The sequence below is a fragment of the Cygnus atratus genome, chromosome 2, assembly GCF_013377495.2.
Source record: "Cygnus atratus isolate AKBS03 ecotype Queensland, Australia chromosome 2, CAtr_DNAZoo_HiC_assembly, whole genome shotgun sequence".
NCBI classification, from domain to species: domain Eukaryota; kingdom Metazoa; phylum Chordata; class Aves; order Anseriformes; family Anatidae; genus Cygnus; species Cygnus atratus.
The window spans coordinates 81,042,506-81,054,732 of NC_066363.1; the positions used below are offsets into that span (position 1 = coordinate 81,042,506).

General features: G+C 39.0%; 1 protein-coding gene across 3 annotated transcripts in view; it reads left to right on the forward strand.

The window, feature by feature from the left end:
* Positions 1–12,227, forward strand: part of GMDS (GDP-mannose 4,6-dehydratase) — a 412,629-nt gene that overhangs the window by 326,801 nt on the left and 73,601 nt on the right. For all 3 annotated transcript variants that reach the window (XM_035552672.2, XM_035552674.2, XM_035552675.2), the window contains one exon: positions 3,355–3,473. In XM_035552672.2, coding sequence (XP_035408565.1) covers positions 3,355–3,473 — 119 coding nt within the window. The remainder of the gene's footprint in view (positions 1–3,354; positions 3,474–12,227) is intronic.

Consider the following 12,227-nt stretch of genomic DNA (forward strand, 5'->3'; position numbering starts at 1 on the left):
CTAATTCAGAGTGTCACCTGTTCTTCATTTACCAGTCAATAACCATTAATTACTTTCAGTGGAAATTTAAACAAAGCTTTTCCCCTCTGTTAAAACCAGTAAGCCATTCAGTAATGACAAATAAACCTGGAGCTGTATCTCCCCCTTTCCTCTCGTTCTCAGCCTGGAGACTGGTACAATATGAACCCTTGGAGGAAATGCCTAGGAATTGATAGGTCAAGGGCCTTTATTAGTCTGATGTGGGGGAAGCACATTCCTGGCACTTACTGTAGGGAAAGCGTGTAGCTACCGCCTGCGTGCACACAGATTCACATTGGTTCCACAGGCTCTACCTGTGGAAATGAAGATCCGAATGTGGAGTGTGGGCAAAAATTTTCTATCCTCTGGCCTGCCTTTGCATTCTTTTATGGGCTGTTCGTGCAGACCCATTCAAAGCGAGAGCATTTGGTCACCTTCCTCAAAGCAAAACACAACTATCGCTTACTTTGTTTGTAATTTTAAGCATGTTGATTTTGTTCATACCTGATTTGATTGAGATAATTGTAAGTTCCAACAATTGTGAATGCCAGAAAAAATAAAAGAACCAGCAGCGATAGATTCTCAAGTAATCATTAATCTAAACATTCTTTCCTGGTAGGAGTTGAGGCAAAAATTGCTTTTAGCAACTGTATCTGCATTGTTTGGCTGTTGCTAAGTTGGTCCTCTAGAGATTTACTGTAGTTAAAGTTGTATTTCTAGAACAGCGATTGCTTGCTATTTGAAATGTTAGACAAGAGTCGGTACATCCAAACATGTAAAACCTGGTGGGGCCAATTGTTAGAGGCTGGGGTTTTGTTAGTATTTTGTAGCTGTTGCCTTCAATGTAATACATGTTTTAAAGTAAAGAAGGACGAAGTTTTGACACTTTTATATTAATAGACAAAATCAATGTAGAAATATTTGAAATACTCACTGGCTTGTAGAAAGTCTCAGCATAAGAGCCTGCACTAAGATTGTGTCAATGAGTCCCAGTATTGAGGTGTTTAAAAGTGGAAGGATGGCAAAAAAATGTCATAAGTCTGATCCTGATCTTACTTAGGCATATTAATACTACTTTACAGAATTGCATAGTGAATAGCAGATCCTTGTGCTAATATAGCATACTAGGTCAACCTACGTAGCATTTGAGGCAGGGGGAATTTTTACCAATAAATGAGGTTTGGTTGTTACATCTCTGCCAGCTGTGCTGCATGCAATTCCAACAAAAACGGGGACAGACCTTGGATTCATTATGTACAGCAAATATCCACTAAAGTCAGGAGGAGAACCATTATAATTGTTGACTGACTAACTGACTGGTTGTCTAATCCTGGAAATCCTTTTTCACTCAAAAAGTGCCTTTCCATGCGAGGAGGCTTGTTGTTTTCAGGGCTGCTTAATGTAAAATGGTCTGTGAAATAAGGGATTAGGCTAGGAGAACCAGAACTATCAATTACTTATTTAAAGTTTTACCTTCCCATGAGGTTGTTACCACTGAGAATCCTGCAAGTTTGTCCAGTCATGAAGAAACAGGCTTCGGCAATTTACCGCGACCTCTCAAATCAGCAGGGAAATGCCAGCGTTCCAAGAAAGCTAATACAAGAGATACGAGTTAAGACATCTCCTCCCCACAAGAGGAGTTTCATCAGCCAGTTGGATATTTCTGCGTCATTGGCTAGGATGTTCAACCCTGGAAAGGAAAAATAAAGTTGCTGCCATTGTCCTGCCCAGCAGGTCATATCCCTAAAGCACAATTAACGTCAAGGACTTACACAGCAGTTGCCTAAAACCCAGCTTGCCATGCACGTTCAAGAAGCAAAAAGGTTCAAAAGGAACATGTTAATAAAATCTTGTCAAAACTTTGGAAGATGCATAAAATAATAACCGGGAAGAAAAATGACTTGCAAATAGAACCATTTAAGCTGAATGCATTGCCTTGCTATGCTGGACACTGATTTATTAAGGGGGGGGGGGGGCGGGATTGAGTATTTCAGGTGGTATGTACCAAGAGAAACTGAGCTGTCCCAAAGCTTTTATTAATCTGATTTGCAGAGTATCCACTACCATCAAGGGACCTACTAAAGTTGTTTTCTTTAAGGCTGATGTGAAAAGGTCAATGCAAATAGTGCTGTGGATTACACTGTGAGAAGATGACAGTCCTTTTTACCATATGGAGAGAAAGTTGAATTATTTTGTTTTCCTTTTCTGGTTATTTATTAAATGAGGATCATACTGTACAGGTATTCCCTTTTCCTTTCTAAAGGAAATGAAGTGTTTACATCATTTTGATTGATCTAAAGTAATAATTATTCTGTCCACCTATAGCTCCTAGGCAGTATTCTAGTGGCTAGAACAGTGTCTTAGGCATCAGAAAACTGAAATGTACCTGCCATGATACCTCAGACAAGTCACATGTGTCTTTGTGCACCTCTCTTTCCATCTGCTTTCCTGCTTTCTTGTTGATTTAGCTGGTCACCCAAATAATGGTGCTCATCTGTCACTGTGTTTGTGGGAAGGGACTCTGAAAGATACTGCTGTGGGAAGTAAGTGTGCCCCCCTGAAATGCAAAAATGTTGGTAGTCCCATGAAGTTGTGCTTCAAAACCTGTTGTGATCTTTGTCACTGCTGCCCAAATGGTTCTCTGAAAGAGAAATGTTAATGGTTGTTTCACTTTTCTATCAGTATTTTCTGTGTTCTTGTGTCAAAAGAAAAGGTTTCTGCTGCAGTGCTGTAATACATAATATTCAGTGCATATTCAGCAGGAAAAACAGATTAATTTGGTCAAATACACTGTTAACTATTCTTAGTTACTTTTTAAATTACGTATTCATAATTAAAATCCCTATTTAGCCAAAACAAACATGACAGAAGAAAAAAACAAAAAGACCTATATTTTCATGATTTAGTGTTTGCCATCATTCTATGACAAACAGATAATAGTGCTCTGGATGGAAACCTTACAAAATATCGTTCTCTTCCCCATATCTGTGTCAATTCATGCAGTGTTTTAAGTAAGTGAATCCATGCTTTTGAGCGCTAAACCAAGTCTCAGTGTTCAAAAGTAAACATATTGAAGTCTCCCCTGCAGAAATCCCTGCTGTGAAACAAATTGAATATCAAATACAGCATTGTTTTCCATAATAAGCAATAATTGAACTCTTGTCAAAGTTGCACTGAACTGGTTAATAGCCACCATGTTAGGAAAGTGCTAACTTCCCTAGCTAGGGGTGTGTGTGTATGTGTTATCTCCAAATCTAAAATGCAGCAATATAATATCATGTACCAGAGAGGCCACTTACATATGCACTGAATCTGACTTTGTTTGTCTTCCCGCAGGCCATGTGGCTGATGCTGCAAACAGATGAGCCAGAGGACTTCGTCATAGCCACTGGGGAGGTCCACAGCGTCCGTGAATTTGTGGAGAAGTCATTTAAGCACATTGGGAAAACCATTGTGTAAGTATGAACATGAGGCAGTAGCCACAGCTTGAACACTTCTAGCCTTTTGCATTTGCTGTGTCATGAAACATTATTTCTCTATACTCCTCTATTTTTTTGCCCTTACTTTCTACTCTCTAGCATGAGAGTTTTAGGACATAAACGACTGCCACAGTGGATATGTCCAGTGTTGACCGTAAGGGAAAGTTGTAGGAGGGTACATCTTCATTTCTGATTCCAAATCTTCATTTGCTGTTCTCCCATTCATTCCCCTTCCTGGGGGCAGATGCCTGTTCAAAGATGTTAGTAACAGGGTGCTTTTCATTACCCTGCTGCAAATGGAGTTTTCCACCCAATTCTCCATTTTGTGCCCCCAGATCCCAGATATCCCTGCAGTTCTGTTCCCATCCTCTGCAGTCTCAAGAAATGACACCTGCCAACCCTGTTCTTTCCACATGACAGCCCATCAGCCATTCCACAAGGATTATGTAGCAACTCACTCTGCATTCCTGCTAGCTCTTCTCCTACCAAGCCATAAAAATGTTGAGCAGTGGGTGCAGAATGTTTACAATGCATATTCCACATAGTTTGATTGAAAATACAGAATTCCTTCTCAAGGCCATATAATAAAACCAGGATGGCTTAGTGAGCGCTTTCCGTAATTTATATTTTTATTGTTTATTATTTTTTCAATTTCCCCCCTTCTGTATCTTCTCTGGGCCCCATGCATCAACATACCGATCTCAGCTGGAAAAGGGAGAGGAAAGCCACAGGCTCTTCCATGACGCTAGCGCCAGGGCTGTTCCTCTGGCCATCAAAGTCACTTGTGCAGCTGGTGAACTTTTGACAGGGCCAATAAGTTTTACTTGGGAACAAAAACTTAACAAATTCAATAAATATGCAGAAGTGCACAGATATATACAATATTATTTGAACAGCCAGTGGGTGGCTGGGGAGGTAATAACATTTTCTCCTCAATGAGTTTTTAGTCTGGTTTCAATTTTTGGCATCAACTTCCAGAAAAAAAAAATGATAAAGGGAGAGAGAGACTATATAAATAGAATTTCAAGCCCAAATGTTCAATTTTGGGAATAAGTTTCTCCCCGTATTTTTAACATCTCTTCACTGTGAGATGTCCCTTTTTGATCACTCATTGTCCCTTATGTTTATATCAGAGCAGGAGCTCTTCCCCTTTTTCTATACTTTTGCTTCTTATGTTTATAAGCTAATTCTTCCTAATAAGCATTGAAATTGATATGCTGTAGATGCACTTGTTCCATATAAATAAGAATTCTTGTGATATCAAGAACTTTTTTGCCTGTCCAGTGCTGTTTGCAAAAGGAAGAACGAATATTTGTTGGTGGTAGTTTGTGGTGGTGTGGTTTTTTTTTTTTTCGATTATATAAAATTAGAAACCAAGATGTATAGGTCAGTGCCTAGCTGAATGCCTTTTTTTGCAGATGTTCTCGTCACTGCAGTTTCTTTTGACACCAATACATTTAGCTGTTAGCTTAAAATTAAGCTCCCTGCTCTGGTATTAGCCAAAGAAATCTCAGCGTGTCCCAAGGCTTACAAATCAGCATGTATTTTTCAGAAAGTAAATTAAACTCTCGAGAAAACCAAAATAAAAGAACAACAATTACTCAAATACAAGTGAAAGTACTTATGAATAGCTTTGGTTATAGATAGGATCCTAAATGCTTATTTTAGATTTAGTTGGTCCAAATACACAATTTTTTTTGTCTCTTTTTAAAATTTTTTTACTCATATATGTTTTCATGTGGTGGACTGTGTATCATTCATGGTGGCGATTAGTGCATTCAGTGTTTGTACTGAATCAATCACTCTTAAGTTTCACTTTTGGGGAAACTTTACAGTATTACTCCCGCTGATGGGGTAGGGCAGGTATTCTCTGTGTGCAAAGGCATATTCACATTTTTTTTTAATTAAAAAAAGTAATTTTCAAAAATTGTGTAAGAATTCGCATGACATCTAGTGACATGGATTTTTAGGAGCCTGATTCTCCAAACCGCTTTAGAAACAGGGCTTAGGCTGGTAATCATCATGGTTCTTTTGAAATTTTTCTTCACTGTGAATATGTTATTAACTTCTTAAGCCATTTATGGGTGTTGTGTAAATAGCTGTACATATTTGTACAGCTGAGGTGACGCTTCAGGCTGTTTATTTCCCCTGCTCCATGGATGGGGGTAGTGTCACAACTGACCTACTACCATCCTATAGCCATCAGTCATCTTTCAAATTGTGTTAGATGTAGAGCATTTTTAAGGATTTGGAAAGTTTTGTTAAGAACCTCCATAATTTTTGTAGATGTCAGCCTGGCCCATGCTTTACACACTCTCCTTACCCTTGCTGTCTTCTTGGCTGGGCAGCTGGTAACCTTTCACATTCCTTGAAATCCCCAAGGGCTTTCTACTCCCACCTCCTCCTGTTTGGATATATCTTCTTCAGGGAGTAGCCTGGCAGCAAAATCCTCCCCTTTAGTGTTGTGGGACCCCACTGGGGAGTCCCTCTGATCTGTTTCTTTACAATTTATGACGAGGCACCTAAGGACATTGCACCAGAGTTGCTAAATGAGTTCATGCAAGAATGACTGCTTTCCTTCAATCTCCCATCCTGAAAGTTTGGATGTGTTGTTTTGGGGTTGTTGCTTTTTTTGCAGGCGTTAGGAACTTTTGTAATCCCAAAAATTTATCTGGGAAATTTCCAGCAGTTTTTTCCACTTTTGTAAGTGATGGCACAGCTTCCCAGTATGGCAATACGATACACCTTTCAAAATCAACAGAATGATGGAGAAAATGCCCAGAAAAGATGTAAGGGCAAGCAGCAATTGACAGAGCTCATAACACAACTGCAAACACTGGGAATGTGTGCAGGGACTTACCAACCCTACTTTGTGCTTTGACAGGAAATGTTGCAAATGTAACAGCATCTTAGCTGTCACATCTTGATATTGCAGTAGAAAATGGGAAGAAAAGCAATCCTGATTGCCCCACCGACCAAGTAAAAATATATTTTTTATTTTTTTTTCTTCCAAACAATTCACATTAACTTCTACAGCTGAACTTCCAAGGCAGCCTAAAAAGTCTTTCCAAAAAGATAACATAATACTCTGTCAAAGCCAGTCATTAGCACATGTCAGGACTATATCTTCTTGCCAAAATGAAAGACAGAGAAACTTTACTACATTTTTGTAAGTAATGAAATGTACAGCTGCAATAAGACTGACTGATTCCCCTCTGAAATTGACTGTGAAGTGTACACAGAGGTTTCTGTACACTGTACGTTTTTTCCCTCTAACACTTCTTTTTCGAGGGAGAAATTTGAAATTATATTTTTATAATCCTCTGAATCATTCAAATCCAGCCCTTTGTACTAACAGGAAAGCCTCAGAGCTACAAATATTTTCGCCCTGTAAGGATTACACTTTTTTTTTTCTTTTACTTTCCCTGCTACTTATTACTAATTAAGTAGTACTTGGGGGAAACACTTCCCGCCTATAATTTGAACTACAGCAGGGTAAACGAAACAGGCAAACGCTTGTCTTGACTAATTTTCTGTCATTAATCTTATTAAATTAGAACAGGATTGCGAAGATAGCCTGAAACCACTACAGCACTCAGAGTTCTTTGCAGAGTGCTACAAAGACTGCTGTCTGCAATGTCAAAAAAAAAAAAAAAAGTTCTAGCACTGGAAAGATTTATTGTGTTTTTTATTAAAATAAAAATATATGCACATTTGTTACAGAAATATTCATTGCTTCCAGAATCAGAATTAATTTGGGAAAAATGAATATTTTACTCCAGTCATTTGGCTGTACACTCAAATTTTATCTTAACTAGCATGCCAATTGGTCTTCTAAAAAAAAGATCACCCCAAAAAGGAGAAGTTTGCAGATAAGCTGTAAGGTCTAATGGGGTGAAATACTAGCAGAACTAAAGCGCTAGCCTCTTCAGTGACAGTGAAGGTTGAACTGACAGAAAAGAAGTTTTTGTTTCTTTTTTTCTTTCTACCTTACAATGGAAGTCAGGGTCACAGAAACATGTGAGATTTGAAGGACTTTTGTAAGTAATCATCATCATCAAAAAGTCATCATCTAAACAGCTGCTGCACTCAGGTCTGGCTTTTGCCCACCAAACATTGCTGTCTGGCGGTGCTGTGCGTTGTATTTAACAGCTCAGGAAAATCAGAAGCATTCAAATGAGGAGGAAGGGAAGAGAATCTCATAAGTAAATTAGAGATATTTGGACGAGTGATTGGGGAAAGCAGCCCAGCCAGGCCAGTGAAGAATGCACAAGGCAAAGCCCTCACTTGAGACTGTACCCTTTTTCTCACTCTTCTCATTGTTAACTGTCTGTTTTCAGGAGGCATTTAAACCAATTCAGCCAGAGAATTAACTCTTAGTATCTGAGAAGACACTTTTACTTTCTTATTGATTTAAGCTTTTATCTTTGTCAGATCTAATAACTGTTTCAGAACTCAAGTTTGAAGACTAACAATTTAATATCTGATTTTGTACATTGTGAGGTATGAGAGTTTCTCCTGTATGAAGGCAGGGTGAAAATTAAGTGTGATGTTTCATATTCCATATTTTTTCCCCCAAATGGGATGAAATTAATTCTCACAAATGCAGTTTGGAAAAATATCTGATTCCAGGTCAGCTGTAATGTTTTGTTTCTGTTCAAAAGTCCTATTAAAGAAAGAATAATGTTAAAATATTTTTAATGCCATTCCGAAGGGAAAAACATTCTGAAAATTTCAAAGCTTGATTTCTAGATCTTATTAATATATTTTTCTTGCAAATTGACTGTAATGTAACTTACTTGAAACTAAATCTTTTCTTTCCAGAACCTTTTGATTTTCACAGAAGCATTAATTACTTGGAGAAAAAAAAATCTTGTGAACAAAAACCTTGTTAAAATGAAGCATTATCGCCAACTTTCACATTTTCCAGCAAAGGGGGAAGAACTTTAAAAGATTTCCAACACACTGAAAAAAAAAAAAAAAAGAAACCAAAAAATAGGCCACGTAGCAAGTATTCTTTCCCAAAGATTCAGAATGTGGGGATTCACAATTTAGGTTTTTGAAACTTGAGCTTGGCAGTGCTGGGAATTTAATACCAATGTTTTAACTGGGTTTCTTGAGCGAACAACCACTGAGGACCAGAATCATAAGAGCATTAGAGCAAATGTTTAAGTACATCCCTGTATGGTAGTATACTTCTTCTTAGATCTAAGCACGAGATAGCAGTTAAGCAATCCCTGTGCCCTTCAATGCTTTGTCGCATCAGAACTTGAGTTGGTAGCAAAGGAACTTCCAGAGAGTCATATTGAAAATTTCTCTACAAGAGATTACTTGCAAGAGACATCAGCGGTCTGTTGTATGGTGTCAGTTTTGCTGTTTATAAAGCAACAGGACAGATGAACCGCTCTGTAATCATGTGTATTGGCCATCAGGTCACAAATATGCAAAACCCACACAAATAGTGTTGACATTAGCTGTGAAGAATGAGCAAAACTTTCCTAAGAAGTCACTTTTAAGCAATTTATTGTTTGGTTTCAAATGTGAAAATATTTTATATTGGCATATATTTGATTTTTAAGGTGTGATAGTTGTGGGTTTTTGTTCTTTTTTTTTTTTTTCCCCCATATAGAGGCTGGGAGTCTTTAGCTGCTAATGATTCTGAATACTTTGTAAAATGCTCTTAGTTGTGCCTCTCTGTAAAGATTAAGTGAGAGGATGAAATGCACACGCGAGTTGCATATCTGTGCTTTTTGAAAGGTTTCATTTGCAGTTGATTTCGTGGCCACCTCAAAAATGCACACACTTTGCCTTGTTTGCTATTCAGTCCCAGCCATTTGGACCTTTTGGTCCTTTGCAGTGCTATTCCTGCCACACGCTGATTAACCTGGCTCCTCCAGATCACTCCCTGCCCTCCTCATATCCCACCGAGTGCCCCAGCTCTTCGTCCTCAGAAAGTCCTCTGTACCTGTTGATGTTTTCATAGCTGGAAGCTTGCTGTCTTACGGGATAGTTGTAGGAAATGGAAAATAATTGACATCTCCAGAGTCAAAGAGGAAAAGGAGCATTCATTACATCTGGTAATAAGTATTAAAACAGTAGTGATTTGCAGATATGAAATTAGCTTTGAATTAAATGCATTCCATTCCTCTAGAGAGTTCTTGAGGTGAAGAACCTTTTACACAAGTGAACTTGTGCGTGTATTTGAAATATGAATTTCTTAGATCTATGGAAACTTCTGAGGCCGGTAATAGTAGTGGTATCTACTGGAGCTGGCACTGCTTTTTGTCCTAAGCAATCCCAGAGTACCCATCTCCAACAGTGAGGTGCTCACCGTGGCAGCGTGGATGCAGAAGGCATCAAGCTCCCTTGGCAGTAGCAGGGAGCATGGTCTCACGCATCCTCCTCTAGGTACAGACCAGTCTGGCGCGTGGCTGATGTAGAGGCCTGTTGCCTGCAGGCTCCAGGACCAGCCTTTGGTCAAAAGCCTACAGTACGCCATCCTCCTTGAATTTAGCCCAGCCCTAGTTAGCCAAACTTTCTTTAGCCAGGGTCCCATTGCATTTTCCCCAAGGTATACAAGGCTGTTTTCTTGCCCACTTGGGCCGTAGGAAGCAGAAAACCCAGTAGTCCTTGTGGCTGGAGATATCTAAAACCACAACACCGTGAGGATTCCCCATGCCTCTTTGACCATGCTCATGCTTCAGGATAGTCTGGCCTTACATTCTCTAGTAAACAATTCTGACTGCAGTTTGACTACAAATTAAGGGGTTTGTTGGTGTTTTGGGTGGGATTTTTTCCCCTTCTTTGTTGTTAAAAGAAGAGGGGAGAGGGAGTTGGTTAGCTAATTGGATGCCTTGCTCCTGGTGTCAGGTTGGCCCCAGCACAATCCCTTTTATCAGCACTATGGTGTCCCCAGCTGGGAGCGTGGAGGTGCCAGGAATAATTAAAAGTGCTGCTATCAAGTTCTACTTTGTTCACAATGAGAATTACTTTTTTCCTTGTGAACTTTTCACATTGCCGGGCTGAACAGAACGGGTGGAGCTTTCTTCTTAAGTTATTTCTATTGTTATATAACTTCGATAGTGACATTAAGTGAGTCTTTACTGGCTGGGTCGAGCCTTCTGGAGACTGTTGGGTGTTAAATGGGGTTCTCTGTTCAGTGACCTCCAACAACAACTGACGTCTCCTGATCTAAGCACTTCCTGTTGTTTTACTGGTGACGGTTAGTTTTCTATTAAGCTCATTTGAGTCCTGCACATTTTTACCCTCTGCCCTTTAAAGGGAGGGACTAATGTTAGTTTTGGCTTCTGAATGGAAACTTTACAGTGCAGGCTTCAAACAGAGCAACTGTGAAAGAGAAAGGAAGAAAATTTAAGTTATAAATCATCTTTAGCATCATGTCATGACTATCTACAGCTGACTTCACCATGGCTATTATCTGTTGGAAATTATTTCAATGTAAAGTGTTCCCAGTATCAAGCATCCTACAGGCTTTGCTAGTCATCCAAAAGTCATGAGTTTCGCTTAAAAAAAATATGGGATTTAAAAACTACTAATAATACATATTTGGTATTTCCTTCTGCTTTTTGGTGTTTTAACCTTCATGGGTACACAGAGGTCACATTTTCAAATTTTCCTCCGTAGCCCTTGGGGCTAGAAACCCAAAAATGAAGGCTGAAATTGTCAAAGGATTAAATTCTTCTAGGAGCCTGGGGGGGAGGGCAGGGGAGCAAAGAAAAATCAAATCTGTGGCAAAATCCCAAGAACTGGCAGTACAATTAGTAAGTGGGAGGCAAGGGGCAGTTTTCTTTCATTGCTGATGACTGAGGCTAAATAGTCTAAATCATAGTGCTGATTTAAATTACATAGATTTTACTTGAACACAAAAAAGTAAAGGATTTCATCATCGTGTTTTTGTGGCAAGCTGGTTTAGAGCCCCATGATATACTTGGAGGCAAAAAGCAAGGAGCAGATAGGGTTTCAATCATAACTCTGGATTTTGTATGTTCGGTGAATTAGTTTTGCGACATCAATGTATGTTCCCAAATGTTTCATCCGAAACATTTGTTTTGAGAGGGAGCATTGTCCTCAGGGTTCCTGTCTGCTGTCTGCCTGTTGCAAAGGCAGAGCCACTCACCCATCAAACTGTGCCTGTTCAGCTGCCATACTCAGCCCAAAATTTTCGAACAGGACAGTTGCTAAGCAAGTAGTCCAGGGCAGAACCAGATCACATAAATTACAGCAAATTGCAGGCTGTTCAACACATATGAAACTAATTTAGACAAAGGAGCTGACTGTAAACTCGCAGGTAGTGAGTATTGTTTACAGTACATGTACGTGAAGTGCCATGTCAAGCTAGGACTGAAAATTCAAGAACTGTTTTTGTTTTGTTTTTCCTAGTTAAGCACAAATTAGATTATGCAGCTTAATGCTATTCAAACAGAGCTTCACTTCCATAAAATTAACAGATTAAAGTGTTCCTGAAACTATTGGCTAAAATACAAGAATTAAAAATATTTTAAGAACCATTTTAAGCAACTCTGAACCAATCCACAAATGAAAAGGCTCACTGTCATATTTATTTGAAGATACATGAAACATTCTGAAATTGGGATGTTTTATTTTCCCCTCACATTATGTGTTTAATTTGGAAGTCCTGTATTTTAGACCTTCCACTGAATCAAAAACCAAAACAAAGAGACTTCAAAAGCCATTGTTGCTCCATTCAAG